General features: G+C 49.8%; 1 protein-coding gene across 2 annotated transcripts in view; it reads left to right on the top strand.

Moving 5' to 3' along the window:
• Positions 1-26,215, top strand: part of PAX5 (paired box 5) — a 190,203-nt gene that overhangs the window by 129,969 nt on the left and 34,019 nt on the right. For both annotated transcript variants that reach the window (XM_088019276.1, XM_028108737.2), the window contains one exon: positions 17,712-17,813. In XM_088019276.1, coding sequence (XP_087875402.1) covers positions 17,712-17,813 — 102 coding nt within the window. The remainder of the gene's footprint in view (positions 1-17,711; positions 17,814-26,215) is intronic.

Here is a 26,215-nt window from a genome sequence, read left to right as displayed (position 1 = left end):
CCTTCAACATGCGAGGAAAGGGAGCCTGGGGCATCTGCCCAAGGTCACACAGCTGGAGAGAGGCCGCGCTCGGGACCTGGTGCTCCTGGCTGATGGCGTGCCCTTTGCTGTGTCAGCAGTGGGGAGCCACCGTGCGTTTGACAGCAGCCTGATGGGAGCGGAGCACACTTTGGAGACTGATCTGGTTGCACGCTCAGGGAGCTCCAGAACGATGATGGCATTATTGAGTGCCCACTTTGTGCCAGGCCCTGTGCCAGGGGCTTGACGTACATTTGTTAACTTGATCCACTCAGCAACTCTATGAGGCAGATCTTTGTTTATAGATGAGAAAACTGAGACACAGAGAGGCTAAGCAACTCTCAAGACCACACAGCCAGTAAGTGTGGAGCCAGGGTCTGGATCAATATGCCCCCCTGTGCCCTTGTCCCTAACCACCATTCCATACTCCCCCCTTTACAGAGATGTAATGCTCCCCCCGTCCAGAAGGCCACCTCAGGGGAACTCAATGCTTTCTGTGTATTTCATTAGTTCATTCCATTTTCCATTTAGCAATCATCTTGGGTTTTTTTGTTTTGTTTTGTTCTGTTTTCTGTTTTAGAGAGAGAGAGAACATATGACTGGGGGTGGGTAGGGGTGGAGAGAGGGGGGAGAGAATCTTGAGCAGGCTCCATGCCCAGCACGGAGCCCAACGTGGGACTCGATCTCACAACCCTGAGATCAGCTGAAATCAGGAGTCGGATGTTCAGCCGACTGAGCCACCCAGGTGCCCTGCAATCATCTTAGTTTATGTAGAATCCAACTCTCAGGAAGACAGACTTTCCCAGCCGTTAGAATTGGGAAGTGTGTTCTGCATTAGCAACCTGGGGGTGGGAAAACGTGATGAGATTGCTCGTAGCCCTGAATCGGCAGTGTGTGTGTGGCGGGGGAGGATTGGGACACCTCCAAGTTTTAGTCCAGCCATGGGACTCCATGATTCTGAAACGTTAGGAGGCCAAAGTACATTTTCAATATTCTCCAGCAAGCGTGGGTGGGCGCACACCGTAACCAGGAATGGATGCACGGTGGGTCTCTATCAGCAAGCTAATCTCTTGGCGGTGTTTTCTGTTACCCTGCACTCTACAAGGGTTCTCCAAGGACCCATCCTGGACTGGAATGGACAACTGGGCTTTTCTCCATCTGCTCCATCTGATTATATAGGTCCCAAGCCAACTTTCAAAACACTTGTTTGTCATATCAGTTTCTCAGATAAGGGATGCACATAATCATCCTAGAGGAACATAAGCTCACCCTCCCCCAGTGACAGCACCCAGCTTCATCTCTGTGCACCGGCCGCCCTGCTGAACCTTGCCTGATGTGGCGGCAAAGCCCCTGGAGCTCTGTAAGCAGGCAGCTTGCCCTTCTACCAAGCATCCCAGACTGCTGAGGTTTGGACGTTGTGTCTGATTATATTGTCTTCCTGTCTCTGTCCTTGCTGCTCACCTGTCACCTGTCAGTTTGCCTGGCTCTAAAATTCTATCTCCCCCTTTTTATTCTGCTGTTTTCAATCTGCTGGGGGCTGGGCAACCAAGCCACTGAGCTCTTTGGAACTGTGTGCCAATGAGGATTGGACCTTCTAGAGCTGGACCTTCTAGACCCTAGGGACAGGCTGTGTGCCCACCTTTCGGCTACTCACAGCCAGATGGTCAGAGCTGAGATTGTTTGATGGCATGTTTGAGCATGGCAGGACATCATGGTATTTCCTGTCTATGTGAGGGCCGGATGCCGGCTTGGGGGTAGCCTGGTGGGACTCTGAGCTATGACTATGTGACTTGGCCAAGGTGCTCCTGCCATCATGATGCTGTCCTCAAAAGGAAGAAGTTCCTTCTGATACAGCTCTAGCCGGAGACCTGCTGAGGTGGGAGCAGAGGACGGGGAGGAATTGTGCTCTTTGTGCATCTTGGATTCATTATTATCTCTCCTCGGAGACCGTGAGTGGGCCCCTGGGGCACAGACAGTGTCTGGTTCTTTAGAAAAAGTTAATTTTAAATCAAAAAGTTAATTTCAAATAAAAAAGTAATACATGCGTGCAGTTAAATATTCAAACCATACAGAAAAATATAAAATGAAAACTAACTCTCTCTCCCCCAACCTCAGTCCTCTCATCCATAGCCCCTCACCCCAAAGTTAAGTGCCTTGTGTATACTTTAACGTTTTAATGCATGTATCAGCATATAGCTTTTATTTGCTTTTTACTAGCACAAATGGAATCATACTGTACACAGTGTTCTTCTGTACTTCGTTTTAGTCACACAATAATGTGTCTTAGAGCTCTTTCCTCAATCTACACATTCGCATCTGCCTCATTTTTCAAAACTCTGTAACTTCCTCCATAGCGAAGCATCATAATTTATTTAACCCAGGCAGTATGATAGACATCTGTATTGTGCCCCCCACCCCAACCCCAGTCTCCCTTCCTTCCACTAAATGTAAATCTTGGTATACTTTTCTGTGTATTTCCATCAGTAGAGTTCTAGAAGTAGACTTGCTGGTCAAAGGAGAGGTGTGTTTTGTATTCTGTAATTCGCCTATTGAAGGAGAATAATGAGGGGGGGTGGTACAGGTATAAGACTCTAGCATCAGGCGGCCTCAGTTTGCATCCAGCTCTGCCTCTTTCGGGCTAGGTATTGTACCTGCACAGTGGGGATTTTAAAGGTTTAGATCTCCCAGGGTGGCTGTGTAGCTTAGATGAGATATTACATACAAAGCACTTAGAGTGGTGCCTGGCGCATGGCAAGAGCAGAATAAATGGTAACTGTTATTGTTGTGGATATTTTTATTACTATTATTATGCTCTCCGGGGTCCTCTGGAGCATTTGGGAATGTGCTTCGAAGTTAGTAGGTGTCAGATAATGCATGCATGAATGAGTGAGCACACGAATGAATGAAGACATGAGCTAGCCTGCAGGTGCCCTCTCCATCCTCCTGCTGTAACTCTTGGCTTCCATGTATCCCCGGAGCAGTGCCTATCCTGGCAGGGAGGCCGGGAGCCAGGAGCATGGCAAAGTTGTTTTGCAGCCGCTCATTAGAACCCTGCCTTGGTAGGTTTATTACGTTGGATCAACAGTTGCTAGTTCAAGGCAGATTGTGTCATAAATGTACATGGAAATATTGACTGAGCCCCCGTGTCTGCTCTAAAATGCCAGGCAGATAAAATTCAAGCACTCTCTCAAACCTGAAACACAGTGTTGGAGTCTGGAAGCTCCCAGGGATTCCAGGGAAGTAGATGAGGTTGGTTCAAATGAAGGCATGGGGGCGTTGAGATTTGCAAAGTAAGCAAGCACGCTGTTTAGTGATTTCTCAGCGTTGTCTTCCCTGCTCTACAAAGCCAGATTTGATCTTCAGCCAGGGCGATTAGAGGAAGGGGCCAGTCAGAATTAGTGAAAAGGGGGGATTAAGTAATTTTGGGAAAAGAAATTTAGGTTATTACCTCTAAGTAAGTAATATCACCTAAACCAGTGGCTAATGAGCCTGTTCCTAGGAGCTGGCCGGGCGGCTCTATGGACTGGATGTGGCTCATCTGCAATTAGCGTGTCCATTGTCTGCAGGCGGGTTGGGCTGTTGCAGCTCCGCCAGCCTTTCCCCTCCAGGTAACACACTTCCCCCTCTGCACCACCCGGCTCAGTGCACCCTGTACGCATGGCAGGTCCGAACAAAGGGAGACTTCAGAGCAGCCCTCTTCAAACTGTCCCATATTTCAGACACCAGCTGGAGCAAACAGGCCTGGTGGTGTGTGCGCCGCGTGTACACATAGGGCGGGCTCTGCGGAGCAGGATTAATCCCCTCCCCGTTACCCCACGTCCCGGGCGTTGGGCTGATTCTCTCCCCCTCCCCTTAGGTGGCAGTAGTTCACTCTCGTCTGCTTTGACGTTGGCTGAAAATCTTCAGCTCATGTCGCTCAGGCACGGCGGACTTTTTCCTATAACAAGTGTCAAAGTATAATTTTTAAAAAGTTAAGAAGATAGCTCATGTACAAATATAGAAGGAACATGTGAAGATTTTATTCCACTCATAAATTAACAAGGGAACCTATAAAAAGGTAAAAGCAGTTCCAGCAGCATTTGAGCATCAGGGGTTATATCATCTATCGGAGCAGCATTAAAAAAAAATGCTGGAATGTAAACTTGCTAGATTAGATACAAAATTGGTTAATGTCCTACGGGACAAAAAACCCCCAAACCTTTGGGTTTATCTTTTCTACCCGATAGAAATCTACACATTAACCCTTACCTTCCCTGTGCCTGAGCTCTATTCAAATAGTAAAGAATCATCAGACGGGTATATTCTCTTACAGATATGATCCTTGGGTGTACCTGTTAAAAAGTGCCCTGTGGGGGCACCTGGGTGGCCCAGTCATTAGGCGTCTGCCTTCGGCTCGGGTCGTGGTCCCGGGGTCCTGGGATTGAGCCCCACATCGGTCTCCCTGCTCACTGGGAAGCCTGCTTCTCCCTCTCACACTCCTCCTGCTTGTGTTCCCTCTCTAGCCGTCTCTTTCTGTCAAAATAAATAAAATCTTAAAAAAAAAAAAGTGCCCTGTGACATTGAAAGGCTATGCTTCCCACCTCTACGACCTTTTCTAAAAAAAGGTTTTAAATAATGTTTAAAGAGTGTTTCTTAATACACAAAAAGGTTTCTCATGGTTCTGTGACAGAAGAAGGGTTTTCTGGGAAAATACTGGAGAAGGAGAAGTGTCTGCAAGTTTTGGTTTAATGATTGAACTGAGACAGATTCAGAAGCCTCGGCTTTGGAGCCCTCAGGGAGCTCCTAGATGATGCTGAGTTGTCCTTCATGGGGGCGCTAAGTGGTTCCATGGCTGGGCCTGGGCTGCTGGAAGCGGAGCCTTGCAGGGCCGTCCCAAGTGGCAGGGCTGAGGCACAGGGCCTGGGAGGAGGTGGCCAGGAAACGGGAAAGAGAAGAACCGTCTAACCTGGGCAGGTCAGGGCCACAGAGGAGGGGGCGCTGAGGGGGTGGAGAGTCAGGAGGGGCTCGGGGCCTGACTGGGCATGAGGGAGGAGGGGTAACTTTGAGGCCGGCATGGCGGGAAGGCCAGGGCTGGCACCAGAGAAACAAGGAAGATGGCAGGGGTTCAGGCAGCCCTGGTGACTCAGGCCCCAGTTTCTCAGAAATCACCTTTTGCTGTGCTTCTACTCTATGCTCTGGCCTGTTTCACGCTGCAGGGTGGTTTCCTCTTCGGCAGTTATCTGGACGCCCAGGTAGGGCTGATGCCCGGTAAAGGCCTGGCAGCTGGTGAATCTGGTGGGGGTGGTGACGGTAGGGTTCTTCAGACAGGACCCGAGGGCCGGAGGCTGGGTAATGGGAAAATTGGCAGCGTGAGGGCTAACCATGACCCTTGGACAGGTTTTCTTTGGCCCCCGGTGTGTATTTAAAAAAAAAACTGGATGAATGTCAACATCCACATAGGCAGATTTCCAAATGAAGTGAAACCAGAGTTCCAGCTTCTTTTCAAAATTAGCCAGAGCCCTGAGAGGAGGCAGAACTTAACCTGAGGTCACACAGCAAGTCACCATTGCCCCCATTTGGGATGTGCAGGTTTCCTGGGCATTAAGAGCCGCCAGTTGATGGGCTGGTCAGTTTGGGACTTTGCCTTTCCCAGCCAGCTCCACCATATCCTTCATAGCTTGGGTCTTGTGTGTGGAGATCCCTCTCAGGGCAGAAACTCTGGCCCAGAGCTGTCAAGGCGGGCAGACACACACTCTGGCCATCGAGCCATAGCCAGCATCCTGCCCCCACCTCCCGTCTTATTCCCAATAATTCGTGCTTCTCAGTGGCTTTCTTTCTCTCACTCACACAGTCAGGTAGATAGAGGGGGAGTTTGGTGGGTGCCCTGTGGTATTCAAAGTGAAGGGTTTTCATACTGTCAGGGTAATGAATTCTGTAAGGGTTTGAAGCAAGGGGCTGGGAGGATCTCTGTGTCATGTGTCTGGGAGTGACAACCCCCAGTGGTTAATTACTGCCACACGATGAGAACCGAGCTGGTAGCAAAATGAGATAAGTTCATTATGAGCTAAATTTGAAGTTAATTGGATTCACATTTCCCCCCATTAGTGTACATAGAGCCTACCTAGAAATGGGCTGAATAAAAAATAAAAAGTTATATCCAAGCAAAAAAAAAAAAAGGATAAATCAGGCCTGGTTATTTCGTGGAGTTCATGGTGAAAGGCTTTCTGAGATGTGGGTGAGCCTGGACCAAAGTTTCTTTGAGATGGTAAAACCTGTGCCATTTGATTCATTTCATCTTGGCAGACATTTTCTGAGCACCTGTTATGTGCTGGACCAGTGCAGGGGAGGGAGGGACTCAAGTAGCTCTTGCCTACCTGGGGGACCTCCAGGCCAGAGGCAGAAAGAGGCCAAGTGCCTCGTATGTTGGGGAAATGTGAGGGAATCTGGTGCCAGAATGCGTGGGTATGGATATGGCTCCATTTCTTACTAGCGGTGGGACCTTGGGCAGGTACCTCATCTCTCTGTGTTTTAACTTCCACATCTGTAAATTGGGGATAATAATAGAATTTACCTTTACCAAGTTTTTGAGGATTAGTCAATACCTATAAAACACAGTGAACAGTGTTTGGAACACTGCCTTGTGTTAGACCAGCGCCTGGTTGATAGTAAGTGCTACAAAAATGTTAGCTGGCACAGCTTTGGGACCTTGGGGGGCACATCAACTGCTTGGAGCCTTCATTTCCTCATCTACAAAGTGGGGATAAGAACAGTACCCTCCTTCTGGGGCTGTTGTGAGTGTTGACTGAGATGAGGCACAGGAAGTGCCCAGCGCCTGACGCATAGGAACCTCTCGGGGAGCTGTTGCTCTGTTGGTTGACCAGTCACCAGAGTGGCCCAGATTCAGGGCAAAGGGCCACAGACCCCACTGCCCCCTGAGAAGGGTAGCAGAGAGTTTGCAGACACAGCAAGCATCATTGTTTCACTCCCAGTAGATACCCTCTTTTCCTAATTGTAAAAGGAAGTGCGAGATTCGAATGATTGTATTCCTTGCCAGAGGTCACACAGCTAGTAAGTGGTGGTGCCAAGATTTGAACCTAGGCCCATGGGACTCCAAAGTCCACCTCTCCTTCTTTCCCCGCCTCCCTCTGCCGCCAGTCTCAGGAGTCCAGATTTGGCTCTGGAGGCAGCTGGGGGTAGAACAGGTACGGGTGGCTTCAGGCCCCCTCAAGCCTGACATACCCTCGGTGCTGGCTTGAGCCTCTCCTCCCCGGGGCTGGATCTGCCTTCTGGAGGTCACTTCCTCCACAGTGTCAGCCAGGGCTTGCCTCACTCCACCCTCTCCCCAGAGGCATCGGAGAGCTCACACCTTCCCTGCCCTTCTTTGTATTTCCATCATTCCAAAGTCAGGCACCTCCAGGATCTGTAATCTGCATTTGTCCCTTCCCTACCATTGTCTCCCTCCAAGGCTTTTTCCATTGGTCATTTAGAACCTAAACTTGAACTTCCCTAAGGACTCTGGCCTGGAATTGTGTATGGCTCTGTGATCTACTGCAGGGACTTGGGGAGGCCAGGATTTAGCTCCTGGGCTTCATTTGTGCCAGAGTGATGCCCACCAGCTCCTCATTCTTTTGTACAGCTGCACAGAACCCAACTGTGTGTACATGCCACAGTTTATTCACCTGTTTCTCTCTGTTTGCGCCTTTAGATACGGTTTCTAGGATTTTGCAGTTACAGATGTGATGTTGCAATAATTAACTTGTGTATATGCATTTTGTGTATTGCTGAAGGTATACGTATGTTCAAGGTAAATCCCTAGAAGTAGAATTGCTTGTTGAAAGGGTAGATGCACGTACACAGCCTCCATATGGATTTGTACCATTTTGCATTTAATTTGCATTTCTAGTATTATGTGTGAACTTGCACATCTCTTCAGTTTAAGTGTCTCTCCCTGCCCCCTTATATATTCTGGTGAGTTTTCTGTTCATGAACTTTGCCCATTTTTCTATGGGACTTTTGGTCTTTTCCCTTTCCTTCTTACAAGTTCTTGATACATAGGGATAGTAGCTATTGATTCCACTTTTTGGCTATTATGAATAATAGGGCGTTGAGCATTTGTGTATGCGTTTTTGTGTGGACACAAGTTTTCGTATTTCTTGAGTGTATACGTAGGAGTGCAATTGCTGGGTCACATGGTGACTCTACATTTAACTTTCTGAGGAACTGCCAGGCTTTTCCAAATGGTTGCACAGTTTTACATTCTTCCCAGCAGTGTGTAAAGGTTCCTGTTTTCCACGTCTTTGGTCAATGCTTGTCATAACCTTTTCTGATTATAGCCATCCTAGTGGGTGTGATGTGGTGTCTCGTGGTGGTTTTGCTCTGCATTTACTTGATAGCTAATGATGTTGGATGTCTTTTCATGGACTTATTGGCCATTTGTACATCTTTTTTATTCAGATGCTTTGCCCATTTTTAAATTGGGTTGTTTTTCTTTTTATTATTGAGCTGTAAGAGTGCTTTCTATATTCTAGATACAAGTCATTTATCAGATACATGACTTGCAAATATTTGTTTCCATTTTCTGGGTCATCTTTGTACCTTCTTGATGATGTCCTTTGAAGCACAGAAGTTTTTAATTTTTATAAAGTTCAATTAATCTAATTATTCTATTGTTGTTTGTGTCATATCTAAGAAAGTATTGCCTAATCCGAGGTCATGAAAATTTATGCCTCTGTTTTCTTCTGTGAGTTTTATAGTTTTACTGTACACTTTGGTCTTTGACCCACTTTGAGCTAATTTTTTAGGTGGTTTTTCTGTTCAGAGAGTTGTTGCTATTCTTTTCTTTGATCTCCTGTTGAGTTCGTAGGTGTTCAGAATGGTTTGATCCCTATTCAGCTGAATTCCTGAGACCAGACGAAATCCAGGTCTCCTAATCCTCCACCATCTTGCTCCGCCCCCCATTTTTGTAGGTGGTATGTGCATCTTTTTGGTTTTGAGTCATGGTTAGAAAGCATGAGAGAGAATTCCTCTCTGCAAATGAGAGAGGAATTCACCTGTGTTTTCTTCTGGTGTTTGCATAGTTTATTTTTCACATTTAGATCTCAGATTCATTTGGAGTTTATTCTGGTATATAATATGAAGAATCCATCTATTTTATCTTTTTTAAAAATTGCTCTCCAGTCGTCCTAACACCATTATAATAAAAAGTCCGTATTTGCTCAAGTGATTGGAGAGCCTACCTTTGTCATATGTTAGATTTCCATATATAGTTGGGTCTATTTCTAGACTTTCTATTCTGTCCCATTGGTTTTCTGTCTATTCATGTGCTGGTATCACACTTGTAATTATGAAGACTTTGTAGAATGTTTTAACATCTGGGAGGGCTTGTCCCTTTGAGAGGAACATTCTGAGTAACCCTTCAAGAATAGCATTTAACTAGAAGTCATGTGTCATGAGTTGAAGTCCCTGTTCTACTATTTACTCTATGACCTTAGGGCAGTCAAAGCTCATCTCTGAGCCTCAGTTTCCTCATTCATATAACAGGGCTAGGTTCCTTCCTTTCAGGGTTGAAAAGAATGAGTTATTTTGAACTAAGTCTATCTCTTCTGGAGAGCAGTCTTTGTCTTGATGAAAGTTCTGTGTGGACTCAATTGCTAATAGTGAATAAGGCCAAGTCTTGATTATTCTCTCTGGAAAGAGGGAGCAACACATGAGTTGTCCAGGATGTACTTATCTGCCATTAATAGGAAGAATTATGTTAAGATCCCAAATCACTTATTTGCAAATACATTATATGCCATCAATAACATTGATGAATAACAGTGCCATTGCAAATGATATAAACCATTTCTTCCTTGGCAAAAAAATGATATAAATATGTGTTTTGAAGTCATTAAATTCAGAAGCATTCATTCCAGTATCCTGTTGGGTGTAGAGGCCGGAGAGCTAAAAGGAGCAGTAACATCTTAGCTGTCTCATGTTGGCCAGTTGTTAAAACCGGCAGCACTGGAGACGTGCCTGCAATGTGTTGGGGCGGGGACTGAGAAGGGGAAAGTGCCCATACACTCCAGAGTCATAGCATCCCCAGCTCAGTGCCAGGAGAGTCCTTTTAGGCATCAAAGCAAATGTAGGGTTTAAATTTACTCTGTGGGTTCCCACCAGATGGTGTCCATCCTTCACTCAGATTCGGACAAGTGTCCTTAGAAAGCCCCAGGCAGAGTATTCTCAAGCAGAGAATAATGATGAAAACAAGAACTGTTAACATTTATGAAGTTTAGTACCTATCAGCTATTGCCACAGTACTCCTGCTTAGCAAACTACCCCGAAGTTCAGGGCTTAAAACAACAATCATTTCTTCTTGTTCATGTACCTGGGGGTTGGCCAGGGGTTGGCAATCAAAGCTGGGCTTGGCTCCATTTGTAGGCTGGGTCCGTCTCTGCTCCACATGTGTCCTTCCTCTTGGTAGCAGGCTAGCCAGAGCCCGTTCTCAGGGTGATGGTGCAAGTGCCAAGGAGCTCAGCCAGCCACACGAGCACACGTGAGCTGCTGCTTGCTGCGTGTCTGCTAACATCCCATTGGCCAAAGCAAGGCACATGGCTGAGCCCAAACCGAAGGGGGGAAGAAGCCCACTGCGCCTCTAGGTGGAGGAGGTTTCTTTTTACTTTCTCATAAAATGATATTTACCTGGTCTAAAGAAGCTTAATATTACGCTTTCTTCCCAAACGACATTTTTGGTGTTGGATTACCATTTCTTTTCCAAGATGATGGTTACCGCCGTGGGGTTAAAGGGCTGGGGCCCGCAATCCAGTCTTCGGCAGGTGCTCGCTGTGGGCTGACAGGGTGCCGCTCCAACCCCTCACAGTGCCCGTGGAAGACACATGTTCCTCTTACCAGTGCAGGGTGTCACAGGGTGGAGGGGGAGTGCAGACTGGCCAGCCACACTGGCTGGGGTTCAAACCTGGCTTCCTTACTTACTAGCTGTGTGACTGTGGCAAGACACTTAAACTTTCTGTGCCTTGATTTCCCCCTCAGTAAAATAGGGATCATAGGTAGCTCTCGAATAGGGTTATTGTGGGAATAAATGAGTTTGGGTGTGTCTGGCTCTCTAAGTGTTAGCCACTGTTTGCTCTAAATAAAGGTTGGCTACTATTATCCTCATCTTACAGATGAGGAAACGGAGGATCAGAGTGGTTAAGAAATTCTCTCAAGGCCACACAACTAGTAAGTGGTAAAGCAAGGATCCAAGCCCGGGCAGACTGGATACTCTTTATTTATTTATTTGTTTGTTTGTTTGTTTGTTTGAGAAAAGAGAGAACATGGGGGGGAGGGGCAGAAGAAGAGGGAGAAACAGACTCCTTGCTAAGCAGGGAACCTGACTAGGGCCTCAATCCCAGGACCGAGAGATCGTGACCTGAGCCAAAGTCAGATGTTTAACCTACTGAGCCACCCAGGTATCCCCAGCCTGGATACTCCTAATTGCTGTGTTCTGCTACCTTTCTATATTGAGCCTCCCTGTGACTTCCCCACAAGATCTCATAAAGTTTATTGGGACTTTTGTAAGTTGTGAGGATTAAATGGAATAATGTTTCTGAACAGCCCACCCCAATTCCTGGCACAGAGTAGGGAGGGTTCTGAAGGCTGGAGATGTCACAGACACGGTCCGTCTTTCCCTCTGTTGCCCACCACAAGTAACTGAGACTCTCTGCTTTTGTGGCCAGTCCAAGGAAGGTAAATGGAGCCACAGGCCTTTGATTGTAGGGACATTTGCTGGGTGAAATTGGAGCCATGGACAATGCAAAGGAATCCCCCAGCAACAGGAACTCCGAGGCAGGGGTATTTGTAAGATAAATGTAGCCATTTGTCAGCTCCTCACGTGCATGCTGCCATCCTCATGGGCTAGGAGGAGGGACTGGGGATGGCATGAAGCCATGGCATGTTGGCCCAGTCCTGAACGCTTGCTGGAGCTGACCCAAGTCCCCACTGAGGCTAGAAGCTTGGAGAACTGCTTGCCATTGCCCTAAGGAGTATGGATTAGTCCTCCAGGCAGCAGCTCAGATTAGAGGATTGATTGTGGAGGTTCTAGAGCTGAGGGTGCAGTTGGACCTTAGGGTAGAACAATCTATTCAGAGCTAAACTATCCTTCATGTATATGCACACAGAGACCTGTATGAGCTTTGGGGACTCTTGGAGATCACTGAGCTAAGAGCTCTCTTTTAAATTTGGGAAAGACTGAGGCTCAGGGTGGAGTGGCTTGCCCAGAGGTCCATGACAGCTCAGTAGCAAAACCGGTAAATGGGCCCTGGATGTTCTTCGTGTCCTGCTCCCCCACCGGTAGTTCTGAGCACTTGCTACCTGCCAGGCACGGTGCAGCCCCACCCCCATGGAGCATGTAGTGTAGGTGGTCTGGCAGACTGAGAGATTGGCGAGTTTCTTCCCAAAGGGGCACTGACAGCCGCTTTCTCTCCTGACTTCTGGCAGCCCGTCTTTGACCCTCTCTTTGGGTCACTTTGACACTCTTCCTTGCTCCAACCTGCTCACCCCTTCCAGCTGCGAACCTGAGTAATTGACCCTCCTAGTTCTCCATCCTCCCCTCCTCCGTGGGGCTTGTTCTCTCCCACCCACACACCCACCCTCTCCCGCCACCAAAGAAGCTCAGACTGGAGCCCAGACACCTGGGTTCAAATCCCAGCTCTGTTTCCTCCTAGCCATGTGACCTTAGACAAGTTATTTAACCTCTTCGTTCCTCAGTTCCTTGGGCATGGTGGTTGTTTGAACCTCATGGAGTCGGCAGGATGATAAAATGAGTTAACGTATGTAAAAGAGTGTCTGGCACAAAGTAAGTGCTGTCTTATCATGACTGACATCTCCCCCAGCTTGTCTGTTCCCCTGGCACGATGCTCCCTTTGCGCTGGGACGGGGTGGGGAGCAGAGGGACCTGCAGTAGACGCCGGTACCACAAAGACTCGAGGGGCCTAGAAAACACTTCGCAGAGGAGCAGACTCTTGAGGGCAGAGGTTGGAGACTGGATACAGTGTGGAACTATGGAGAAGGGCAGTTAGGGAACAGCTTGAGCAGAGGCGTGGGGATGGGAAAGGGTGGGGCAGATTTGGGGAATGGTCCCGGGGGTGGGGGTGGAGTCAGGGTTGATGAGGCTGGAAAGCTCACAGGTTAGGGGCACAGACTGAGGAGGGCTTTGGAAGCCAACCTGAAAAACCTGTACCTGATGGGAGAGGTGGTGGGGAGCTACTGAATCTAGAAGGATATTGATTCTAGACACTGTTCCAGCTATCTCACCAAACCTTCTCACTGGCTCTGGTAGATGAGCTGATTTTCCAGGCTCATAGTATACCCAGCTCATAACAATTTCCCTCACTGCCAGTGTTTATCAACCTCTTGGGTCTCTATCTTTTCTTCTTGTACTGGCTCAAACTTCCAGAACAGTTTTCAATGGTAACAGGTTTCCTTGACATGTTTTTGATTTTAGTTCAGAATGTTTCAAGTATTTCACCAATTAAGTGTGACGTTGACTCAAGATTTAAGATTGATACCAGATCAAAGAAGTGTACTTCAGTTCTTATTTACCAAGAGGTATTTTAAGGAATTAGTATTGAATTTTAGCCAATGCCTTTTCCACAGCTTTGATATAATCATATGGTTTTCAACTTTTGATACATTACTATGATTTCCCAACCAGTGCTTTAATACTGAATCATCCTTGCATACCTGGAATCAACCTTATTTGTCCATGGTATATTATTCTTTGTAATATTGTTTGATCAATGAGAACGTAGATTTTTTTTGCATGGATATTAATAAATTGTGACACTAGCCTTTAATTTTCATTTTTATACACCTTTGTTAAGTTTTCATATCAGGATTATGCTAGCTTGGAAAAAAATGAATTGGCAAGATTTTCTTTAGTTTTATATATCCTGGAACAGTTTAATAACAAAAGTATGTGTCCTTTGAAGGTTTAAAAGAACCTGCCCCAAACAAAAAGAAACAAAACTTGCCTGAAAGCTAAATGGACATCTTATATAAAAAAATTATTTTAAAAAAGAACCTTTTCTATTTCTGCCAAAGTGATTGGGCTGTTTGTGTTTTCTCCTTCTCAACTTAATTTTGGTAATTCATGTTTTCCTAGAAAATTGTACCTTTTGCTAAGATGTCCATATGTATTAGTATAGAGTATCTTTACATTTTTTAATATCTTTTCCATTGTCTCTGGTTGTATCTTCTCCTCATTCCTTTTATTTTTTTAAAGATTTTATTTATTTATTTGACAGAGAGAAACAGCGAGAGAGGGAACACAAGCAGGGGGAGCGGGAGAGGGAGAAGCAGGCTTCCCACCGAGCGGGGAGCCCGATGCGGGGCTCGATTCCAGGACCCTGGGATCATGACCTGAGCCGAAGGCAGACGCTTAACGACTGAGCCACCCAGGCGCCCCTTCTCCTCATTCCTTATCTTGATATTTGTGTCTTCTTTTTTGGATCTTGCCCTAGGTTTGTCTGTCTTACTGGTCTTTTCCAATAACAATTCTTGGGTACATTTATTGTTGTGTGTGCTTTTCTCTGTTTCCTAATTCTTTATCTTCTGCTTTTTCTTTATCGATTCCTTCCTCCTCCTTTCCTTAGGTTCTTTTTATTACTTTTTTTTTTTAGAGAGGGGGGAGGGGCAGGAGAGGGAGAATCTTAAGCAGGCTCCACGGCCAGTGTGGAGCCCGATGTGGGGCTTGATCTCAAGACCCTGAGATCATGACCTGACCCGAAATCTAGAGTCAGATGCTTAACCAGCTGAGCCACCCAGGCACCTCATTTTATTACTTTTTTAATCTGGCTTCTTGAGTTGGGTGCTTTGGTGAGGCACTGTATTTTCTGCTTAAGGGGTCAAAGTTTTAAAGCATGTGTAACACTGGCAGAAACTGTTGGGGTTCTGACCAAAGGCACGGATTCTTGTTGAAGAAAGAACCCAGTCCCAGGAGGCAGGAGAGCTGCATTCCCGTCCCAGCCTTGCCTCCAATCGGCTGAGTGTCCCTGGGCAAGCCCCTTCTCTTCCCACGACCCTTTTTCCCATCTCAGGCAACCAGACGTGGACCTCGTGAGGCTTGGCCCCCATGTGCTCCCTGCACCAGGCAGCCTCCTATCAGGATAACGCCATCTGTCTTTCAGGAGGCAGATTTGGCCTCTCTCTGATGTGGTTCTGGCTCCCACCCCTACACATATATGCACAAAAACTGAGTAGCTAAATTTTCTTCTGCACGACAGAGCCGATAAGCAATGGTCACGGTGTGGCCTGAAGGCAAGGCTCAGCTGAGGTGACGTAGAGCCTCTGGACTCACCGTCAGACGCCCAGCCAGGTGTATGTGTGTGGCAGTGGAGCAGAGTGGCTAAACACGTGACCTTTGTCACTGCATTTGTGGTTTGTCGTCATCACCAGGGGCGTGAACCTGGGGATGGTGCTGGGGCTGGAGCTCCAAGCCCATCAGACCAGCTCCCGCCACGGCGGCTTTCTCTGCATGTCTCACAGTCTGGCCCCTGGCATTTTGATCTTGTACCAGCTAGCCTGACATGTAGGCTCACTCCGCTTCCTCAGATACCTTCTCAGCAGCCCTCGGGTCACCAAATCCCTGTGACCGTGTGCAGAGGGCTCCGTGTTGGGTGTGAGTGCTCTTCCCACCCCCGCCAGGATGCTACTTGAGGCAGAGGAGGGTCCTGGGCTGATGTTAGGAAACGTGGGCTGACGCACCTGCTCTGCGGCCTGTTCCCTGCGGGACCTGAGCCTGTTGCTCCCCCACCCACCATGGGTCTCAGCTTTGCCATCTGCAGAATGGTGACAGGGTTGGTCCAGAAGAGCTTCAAGGGCCTTCCCTTCACTGATTCTTGACCACAAGTGGAGGGAATTTTATGAGCTCCCGAGAGATCAAGAGCCCTGTTGGAGCCACTTCTTTCATTCACTTAACAAATATCTGCAGGCCTCTGCCATTCTGACATTGGGTACAAAGACGTGACCCTGGAGACAGGAGCTGCCCTAGAGGGCTATGAGCGCAGGGTCAGAGGAGGAGGAGAGGGGGAGGCATACGAGGGCTGGGGAGAAAACCTTCTTAAATGACCTTTATTAGAAGTGGTCAGTTCCATCGATTCCGGTTTTTTGTTTAATGTCAGCTCTTGTGGGGGCTCAGAGGTAGTTCATTTGCTCCCCTTCCAATGCCCCATATGAAGAGACACGAGCAATGCTTGTTTCAAGTTGGGATGCCCAGTCTAAAGCCAGGGAGGTGGTGAGCGAGGTCAGGGGAGGCCACATGCCTTCTGTTCCATAAGGTTCTGGAAGGTAAGCAGAACGCCGTGAAATGAGGCAGCCTCTGGCTGGAGGCTGGACAGTCTTTGAAGGACTGGCACTAGAAAGGCTGTTGGTTTATCTGGGGAACGTTCACGGCCCATACTGTGTCCTGGCTTGGATTCTTTGGGGAGTGTTGATCAGAGGTGGTCTCTCTCCTTGGGCCACCTGCTAATGGGCTGAGCTCAGAGTCATCTATCTGTGGCAGTGCCTGCACTAAGTCGTTGGGCTCCAGGAGACATTCCTGGGACCTGGCCTGGCTCTTCATGGTCGGGAACTGCCCTCACCCAGTCTCCAGTGTCCCTAATCAGAGGAGGTCAAGGTTCCACTTTCCCTCCCTTGTCCTAAGACCACCTCATTTCCCTCCTGCTTCCCAGGACGGCTGAAGCAGGTGTATCTCCTCCTTCCAGGAGCAATTGGCAATCCCACCCATCGGGTGGGGTCTTGTCCTCAGGGCCCACCACCTAATCACTGAACAGTCGGATCGCCCAAGATCTGGGTTCCTGAGCCCCGAACACCCTGTTACATACACATAACTGGCGGTGCTTGAAAGGGCCGGAGCTCTGCTTTATCCCTAAGAGACGGCCAAAGCTCAGTGCCGTCTCCCTTACAGAGTTCTGCTCCCTGGGGTTTCTTCCACACAGCATGAAACCCAGCAGGCTTGGACACCCCATTCGTTCTGCCTTTAGTCAGGACCTACCAGGTGCCAAGCCCGGTGGTGGATGAATGAGGTGTCCCCCCTGCCCTCCAGGAGCCGGCAGCCTGCAAAGAGGTGAACACATACCCACCAGAATGTCTGCCCCCAATGGCCGAGGCCTTAATCTCCACGTCCCAGCTCCCAGAACAGTGTCAGGTGTGAGGAGGTACACTTCCTGCACCTTTGTCGAGTGAATGGCGAGCTCTAGGGCAAAGGAGGAAGGACTGAATAAGGACCAGACACACAGCTGAGGGTCTGAGGAGGAGGAAGAGGGAGGTGTTGGAGCAGGCCTTCGCGGGGGCGCGTGGTGTTGGGCTGCCTGCAGCTGGAGGAGAGCGTGCTTTGCGCAGAGGCGCGGCGGAAGCAAAGGTGTGGACGGGGAGAAGTCCAAGTCCCCCTTCAGCTCGCGCGCGGTGAGCTGGCCGGAGCTCCGTTCTCCCAGGGAAGCAGCAGAGCTGTCCTGGGTCCCTGCTGAGGGGAGCCGGGGTGGCCGGAGGGGTGGGTGTCTGTGTGCGTGTGTGCGCGCGCGTGCGCACATGTCTGCATGCGTGAGTGACGGGAGGGGGGTGGGGGCACACTGGTGTTCAGCGCCCAGACGTGACAAATGTGCAGATGTCCCAGGAGCTGTGGACATGAGCGGCTGGCCACGGAGACACTCACCCCGTGATTTGTTGCTTTGATTCCTCAGGCCGTGACTTGGCGAGCACGACCCTCCCCGGGTACCCTCCGCACGTCCCCCCCGCCGGACAGGGCAGCTACTCAGCACCGACGCTGACAGGGATGGTGCCTGGTGAGTTTGCACTGTCGGCGTCTCCACAGCAGGCAGCGGACGGGGTTTCGGGGGGGGGGCTTCCCCCCAAACAGCCCGGGTGACCTCTACGCTTCTGAGAAGTGGACCTGAATAAATCAGGCAGAGGTCTGCACTCTCAGCCTCTCTCTCTGCAGCTGGGCCTTCAGTGGGGCCGGCAGTGAACTCGGGAAGGGGGGTGGGGACTGTCACTCAAACAGCCCCTTGGTGGCCACACAGATAGTCTGAACACAGAGGGGTGCGGGACCTGAGCAAAGGTTGCCCAGCCAGTGCTCAGTCGGGGTCCTCCGTCCTCCCCGACGCGGTTTGTGTGAGGTGAATACCAGGAGGCTTCCCCGCCCCCCCCGACCCCCAGGGGCTCTCAGCAGCCTTACTCCTTGGGGTTGAGGACCATGTGCTCAGAACAGAGAGGATGTTGGCGGATGGGTTGGTGACTTGATTCTGAGCTGAACACCCCGTGGCCACGGAAGGAAACCGTATCCCCTCGGGCCAGCGATGGGTCCGTTTCTTTAAAGACATTTAGAAAGGAGGCCGCCCTGTTCCTTCCACTGTAGGATGGGGTGGGAGAAAGAGCACATCATCCTGGTGCTGGCTGGCTCTGTCCTCAGGGCATGAGAATAGCAGGAAACCCAAAGTATCATTTTTTGAAAGATGTTTAAAAAAATCAGGGGGTAAATCAGGACTGGGTTGGATGTGGTTACACTTCTTTTATTCTTTTAAGGGTTAGCATTGTTTCTTGTTCTGAGTCATTTACCTGGTGCCCGAGCCCCTCTTTCTAGCCCACCCTAGGAGTCCTGCCTAAGTAACCACATGCCTCTGCCAGCCTCCTCCGTAGCCCATGTCGTGGGCGTGTGCGCCCCAGGCTGAGGACTGGTGGGGGATGGACAGAACCGAACCTGAGACGGGGTGTTCCCACCTCCATGTAAGGTCCCACAGGATGATGAGCCAAGCCAGGGGCGGGAAGGGACGCAGGGCGAATCCTAGCCTGGTTGGGCTTTCCCCACGCAGCCAGGTCCTGGCACAGATGCCAAGGAGTCCCAGAATTCTAAATTCACTCCTGGCCTTCGCAGTTGTTAACAAAGATGTATTTAACAAGGTAGGAGGACAGAGCATATTTCATTTAACGGTTTGTTAGCTTGATTTATGACTTTTAAATATGAGACATATGGGAAATGGCCTCTGTGTGTACTCGTGCCCTGGGCCTCACCAGGGCCAGGGAGGCCTGCCAGGTTCACACCTGCAAAGAGCTTTTGCCTCTCTGCTGGGGGGACGGGCGCATGGCAGAGCATCGGGAAACACTGTGCACAAGGCCAACAGAGGTGGGGGGGACCCAGACTCCTTCCCGCCCCTACTCTCAGGAGATGGAGCCCAAGTCCTGCCCCCCTCACAGCCCCTCATGCTTCCGTAGCACTTTATAAAAGGCAAAGTGCTTTCCCGGGAGCCCTTTATGGTTCCAACCCTGTGAGGTGGGCTGGGTAGGAATCGAATTCCCATTTTCCAAAAGGGGAAGCCGAGACTCAGACCAGTTGGGGAATCGCCCAAGGCTGCACAGCCGGCGGAGGGGAGGGCTTGAATCTGGGGCTTTGCCCAGCAGTTCAGCACTCCTTCCTCTGTACTCCGCTGCCTCTGTGTGCTCTCATTCCATCAACACAAGCTTCTGCCGGATGGCAGGGGCCCAGGCAGCCGCCCCAGGCCCTCTCCCAAGGGCACACTGTCCGGTAAGGCTGAGGCCACCAGCTGGCCCTGCCGGCTCCCCACCGCAGACCCCAAAGAGGCCAAGTCTTGAGAAGCGGCTGAGCTTTCTTGAGTTTATCCAGAGCCCACCCCTGGCCCCCGTGATTTCTCCAGGCCTAATTACTAGGCTCAAGATACAAATGGCCGTGGGCCTGGCAGAGACCCCAGTGGGAACCGAGGGCGGTTCCTCACCCATTAACGGCAGCCGCAGGAATCACAGGGCTGAACAAAGGTCCAGTCTAACCAAACCAGTGGCGGGACCGGTACTAGCATGAGGCATGATCAGTCAGTCCCCTGGCACAGAGGGACGGTACACCACGTGGAGGGAGGAACACAAGCATCTTGGCAGGGAGCCCAGGTCTGCCTCCCACTCTCTCCCTTTCTTCTCCGTTTGTTTTCTCTTCTCATACAGCCCCGCGACTCAGTCCCTTCCAGACCCAGTGTCAGGGCTGGGACCCCATGCTCAGGGGTTCCTGTTCCTCAGTGTCCAAACTGTGTCACATCTTTGGGATTGTTTCCAACATGATCATCAAACCTATTTTTGGAAAGGCTTCATGGGGGCAGTGCTGGCCCACAGGCATGGTCTTCGCTGAACTGTCCCAGGACTGGCACACAGCACAGGGGGCCCACCTTATGGCACTGCGGGTCTTGGGCCTGCCATTCAGGCGTCACATAATCTGGCCTCAGCCTGCCTTTCTGGCCAGCTCGCCCAGCTCGTCCCTCCCCGTGACCACCCACTGGTTCCTTGCACACCTCACAGTCGCATCCATCAGTGTCACTCCCATCTGTGCCCTTGGTTTCTGCTACTTCCTGCCCCTGCCTGTTGGGATCCAGCTTTACCCTTCAGGCGATGTGGAAACATCACCTGCCCCGGGAAGCCTTCCGGTTTGGCCCTCCCCCGGGGGGATGCTTGATACTTGGCTTTGTTACACCCCATGGCCCAGCCTGTGTGTGGCCCAGTTAGCTGTGCCACTGGATGGTGGGTCCTAAAGGCCAGGCCCTCTGCTTTGTCTTCTGTAGCCCTCACAGTCCCTAGCACAGAATAGGTCCTTCTGTGTGTGGTGGCTAAGGGAGGGAGGCAGGGAAAGTTAATATGGAACCGTGCATTAGTTCTGGTGACTGTCTTGCAGTCCTGGGGCCCAGGGCTGTGCTCCCTCTGGGGGCTCTAGGGAGAGATCCATTCTGTGGGTCCTGGTGTTCCCTGCAAGTCTCTGTTCTACCTTCACAGCACGGAGGGGGTCACGTCTCCCTCTCCCTTGTTAGGATACACAGGACTGCATTTAGGGCCCAGCTGGATAATCCAGGGTACTCTTCCCATTTTAAAATCCTTAATCACATCTATAAAGGGAACCCCCCCCACACACACGCTCCTCCCTCCCTTTTTTTTGGCCCATAGAAGTAACATTCACAGGTTCCAGGGATTAGGGCATGGATATACCACAACCTGTTTGAGGATTTCCACTTTGTTCAGATTTCTGACTCAATCTCTTGGGCTTCTGAATCTGGGAGGCCTTCATTCAGTTGTGGCCGTGCTGAAGGGGATGCCATTTCACAGACCCCCAGGGGCATGTTGGTAGAGTTTGGAGAAACAAACTGAGCAAGACTTTAGGAGATTGTTTATCCTTCTTTTGTCTGAGGCTGTGACTTGGTAATTGTCTGTTTCACTATATGGAACAGTCCGTCTGCCTCCCCTAGCCGTGAATCCAGAGGGAGACCGACATCTTCTGACTTGTTTTTCCACGCTAGGTTTTTCGGAAATTTGGCCTCCCCCTCTTCTTTTAAGGGAAGACTTTCAGGTGTAAGGTTTCCTTGTAGACACATTGAGGAGGGACTGCCCAAGTGTAGTTGAACTTTTGGCCCTGAAAAAAAAAATAGGCATCCCGTTTTTCCATATTAAATTCTAGCTTGTTGGCCTGGATTCTGTATTTTCCATCCTGATTCTGCCATCAGGGTGCTGTCTGATGTTTCTGGCTCCAGGGTGTTCCCAGGTCTGCAAAATGGGGCTTCTTGGTCTTCTCTGGTATTTGTAGATTCCATTTCTGCCTTCTGCCACTGTGCAAAATCTGTGAGCGCTTCGTCGATCACTTCCACTGAATAAAGCAAAGAGGGCACATTAATCAGCTTAGAATGGGAACAGTTGAGTCTTGTTTTCCTCGAGTCCCAGCAAATGCCACAAGTTTTGTACCGAAGATTCCGTGGTGTCCTGATCGGTACAACTAGTTGATTCCTGCCTGGAGATGTTTGTACAACCTAACAGATATCAACATGGTTTTTGAAACTCTTAAAATTTCCAGGCTGGGTGAGAAGGAAGGGTGCTCACTGCCCTTTGACTTCAGTAAGTCTAAGCAGCAAGGAGACCATCTTTGAGACGACCCAGTCAGGGACGCGCCCATGTGCCCTCCACATGTCATCCCTCTGGGAGCTTTAGGCCCAAGTGCCAAGAAATCCCGACTGTGTCGTGTTTGCCTTCCTTGGGCTGCAGCAGACAAGAAGCTTGTTGGAAGCCCTAGAAGGCACACAGCAAGTTCCTCCTGTCCTGGGCGCTCTACTTGCCATGGGTTGGTGTATATCGTTTCGGGGTGCTTTTCAGTTACATTGCTCAGTTAACTGATGGATTTTCTTTTCATAAAGAAGGACGAGGGTGAGTAGAACAGGAACCTGAGGCCAGCGAGGAGGTGTGGAATGACGACAGCGAGAGATGGGCAGGCGTGGGGCCCGAGGGACTCTGGCGGTGGGAATGAGAGGCAGGTGCAGTTCTTCTCAGCCCCTCTCTGCTGCTCTTATGGGACTAGTCCTCGGCTCCCTGTGGGGTTCACCTCAGAGGGGTCTTCCCCGTAACCAAATGCGTATTAATTTCCTATTGCTAGTGTAAGGAGTTACCGCAAACTAGTGACTCAAAACATAAATTCATCATCTTATAGTTCTGGAGGTCAGAAGTCCAGAATGGGTGTCAGAGGGCCAACGTCAAGGTGTCGGCAGGGCTGTATTCCTCCCGGAGGCTCTAGGGGAGAATTGTTTCCTTGCCTTTTCCAACGTGTAGATATTCCCTGCATTCGTTGGTTGGTGGCCATGCTAGGCTGAATCTTTATTGTGATGCCATCTTTCTACTTCTCTCCAGCCTCCCTCTTCCACTTTTAAGGACTCGTGGGATTTTATTGGCCCTGCCTGGATAATCCAGGGTACTCTCCTTAGCTTCCAGCTAATTAGCAATTCCTCTTTGCTATATCACCTGCCAGGCTCACAGGTTCCAGGGATTAGGATGTCGACCTCTTTGGTCAGGGGTCATTATTCTGCCTACCACACCATCTAAACCAGGACCGCCCCCCCATCACTCCTCTCACAAAGCATCCTAAGCAGATACTAAGCACAGGTGAAGGACTTTCCTCAGTGGTTTACTCCATCCTCATCTACTTTCCCATCAGGTTGTGCAGTACACAAAGCTAAGTCTGTTTTGTTCACTGCCGTGTCCCGGTTCCCAGCCACATGGGGAAGCATGGAACACTGGAGCCCGATTGCCTGGTTTTGAATCCCCATTCTGTGTCTCACTAGCTGTGTGACTTGGGGCAAGTTACATAACTTCTTTGTACCTTTGTTTCCTCCTCATCTACAAAATGGGGGTGATGGGAATAAGAGTGAGCATTAAATGATGTAGCTTATGTAATACTCTTAGAATTTTACCTAGCACATAGTAAATGCCACACAAGTATTGACGATTACAGTGATGACTGTTGTTTATTTAGGGGCCTCAGCGGGATGTGGTGGTGAGAAAAGACACCTAGCTGCATGCCTCTGAGGCTGGCCTGACCTAGGCTGGCATCATATTGAGGACTCTCCAGTGGAGTTCATGGCCCATGGAGCCCATGGATCAGTGGGAGAAATGGTTCGAAAAGAATCCAGTCACAAGCAAGAATGTTGCCAAGCAGGAATGGGGGTAGAGGGGTCCAGCAGGGAGGCAAAAGCCTGGATTGTGGCCAGATTCAGCCAGGGAGTCACTATGTCATCTGAGAATGCCATTTCCATGTTCTGGGCTTCATTTAGCATGTGGACCATGGGGAGAATATACTCTGCACAATTCTGAAAGGCATGGCTAGGACCAGTGAATGGGAGCCAGAGGGACCCCTTCCCCAGAATTAGAACTGAAGACAGGCAGATGGGCAGGCTGGGGAGGGGAGGGGCTCACAGAAACCAGAAAGGACATGTTGGAGGGACTGAAGCATGAGTGGAGGGAGGGAGACTGGACCATTGCTTGTCAAGTGCCTCCCAGGCCTAAGCATCAGGCTCAGGGAGTGTTTGCTCAGAGAATGAATGACTTTTGGTTTCATAGCTCTTTTTTCTCCCTCACCGGGTCTTCTGGTGGTCCTGTGGCCTGGGTACTTTTGAAGCTACCTCCACACTTTTCAAAGCTCACCCTGGGCTCCCCTGCGGCCACCTGTTGCTCGTTCCTGACTCTTTGCTGCCCTCTAGTGGCCTCTAGTCACTCTGCCACAGCAGGAATGGAACTGACTGGGGGGGAATACCAGGCTCAACCAGGGGGAAACAGCAGGTGGCTAGTCGGTTGTTCATTCTTCACACATTTCCTGAAAGTGCCAGTTCTAAGCTAGGTGTGGTGTTGCAGACACAGTCCCTGCCCTCAGGCAGCTCACAGAGTGGTTGGGGAGATAGATATAAAAAGTCATCCCTGCATGCTGTGTTAGGGGTTTAAATGTAGGAATGTACCGAGGAAGTGCGAAGGAGGGGGCTGCTGAATTTGCTGGGGCCGTGGGGTGAGGTGGGGGAAACCAGGGAAGGCTTCCCAGGGGAGGTCACTTGGGCTGGACCTTGAAAGACAAGTTTGCAGCCTGAGAAATTGGAAGGGTGTTGTTGGGTGAGAAGACCCAAGGCCCAGAGAGCCTGGGTATCCAGTAGGGGTTTTGGGGTGCAGGCAGGGACAAGCAGGAAGGCCAGGCTGGGCTGAATGAAGAAGGGCCTCTCCAGCACCCAAACATCAACCCCTGGAAACCTCGTGTGCATGAGGTGGTACAACCAGCAGTTGCACTCTGTGTCTAGGTCTCCCCGGGCTACTCTGTCTAGCTCTCCCCATCTCTGTGCCTTCTGACAGCAGTTATGAGAACCAGTCGTGAGTGAGGGAGACCATATGTCTGGGCTCCTGACTTTTCATGTTTCTCCCTGATGTGCCTCTGCAAGTGGTATTTTTTTAAAAACAAACAAAAAACTGGATTGTGATGCCTTTTTAGGAAATTAGGGGATACAGCCAGGATTTGCTTTAGAAGAAATTGAAGTATGTGGAGGGCATCTGAGCTTTGGGTGAAATGAAGTGGGGGAGATTGAGGTCCCAGCCCCAAGAGGTTGGGTTCCCTTGTTGGTTCAGACAGGAGTGCAGGTGCACAGCCCTCAAGTGTGGGTGTCCTGAGGAGAAAAGGCGGCCTCACCGGGCCCGGGGCCTTCATCCTCCTTGATCCCGAGGTCTGAGTCAGATTCTAGGAGAGGCGCCCCCAGTGGACAGGGGCTGCAGCTCACGTGTGCACAGGCCCTAGAAGAGCGGCCGCAGGGGAGTCCTCCTCAGCACCTGGCCACACGGTAGGTGGTAGAGCAGCCCGACTCCAAGCCCCGGGGATGGCAAGCCACTCTGTTGCATTGCCTCCCAGTACCACTTCCTGCCTGAAGGCCCGCCACAGGGCTGGGTGACCGTTCCCTCTGGATAAGTGGTCGAGTCTTGGTTAGGGGAAAATGAGGAAAAGGTGCTTTGGGCCTGGCTCAGCTGGGTGGGCTCGGAAGGGAGAGGCTGGGAGGCAGCCCTCCTGGAAGGAAAGGGTCCCCATGCAGGAGCCAGTGTCCCACAGCGTCCAGGCCATCTACCCACTGGCTCTGCCCACTTCTCCTGGCGAACTTTCCTCGTAGTTTCTATGACATTATCTGTGAGTGTTTCTTAGCCCCTACCAGACTTGAGCTCCTGAAGAAGGAGGTTGACATCCTAGCCAGGACTTCCTACGGGACAGTAATGGGGAATGCAGGGTCCCTGAGGGGTCCTGGGCTAAAGGGCCCAAGAGCTTTTCAGGAATTTACAACAATTTACAACTGTTTTTGCCTCAAAAATTCAGAAAGGAAGCTGGAAAACTTGCATTAATAAATGTTAAGTTTAGTGCCTGCAAATTGTAATATTATGTTAACTTCATTAACTATTAAATTTAGTGCTCATAAAAATTTCATTACATTTGAAAACAATTTTTAAGTTGGATTTTCTCACTTTGCAAGAATTCCCTGGCCTGTATCTTGATTGCTGAGAAATCATAGCCAACCGTAGGTTACATAAATTGCTTGTGGCCAAATAATTTCAAAAGTAATATTATAAAAATAAGCCTTTTGTACTTTTAGAGTGAGAAGTCTCATTATTTTGGTACCTTTATGCGTGAAGTACTATAAGTTGGGTTGGAGAGGTGCCCCATAGTTAGGCACGTGGGGCTCTGGGAAAAAGCAGCGTGGGAGACACCCTGATGTCCTGTTGAACCATACTGAACATAAAAAGTAATGGTGGGACCTTGAGCTGATCAGGTTTCAGCAGCCAGCCACCCATCCATCCATCCATCAGTTTTTCTTTCCTTTTCTTCTTCCTCCCTCTCTCTCTCTCCCTTCCAACTGCACGTACCAAGCAT

This window comes from Eumetopias jubatus, unplaced genomic scaffold (genome assembly GCF_037043125.1).
Source record: "Eumetopias jubatus isolate StellerSeaLion01/CBP00866 unplaced genomic scaffold, mEumJub1_p1.0 scaffold_15, whole genome shotgun sequence".
Taxonomy (NCBI): domain Eukaryota; kingdom Metazoa; phylum Chordata; class Mammalia; order Carnivora; family Otariidae; genus Eumetopias; species Eumetopias jubatus.
The sequence above is the reverse complement of the archived record's forward strand: the minus strand, read 5'-3'. Positions and strand labels throughout refer to the sequence as shown.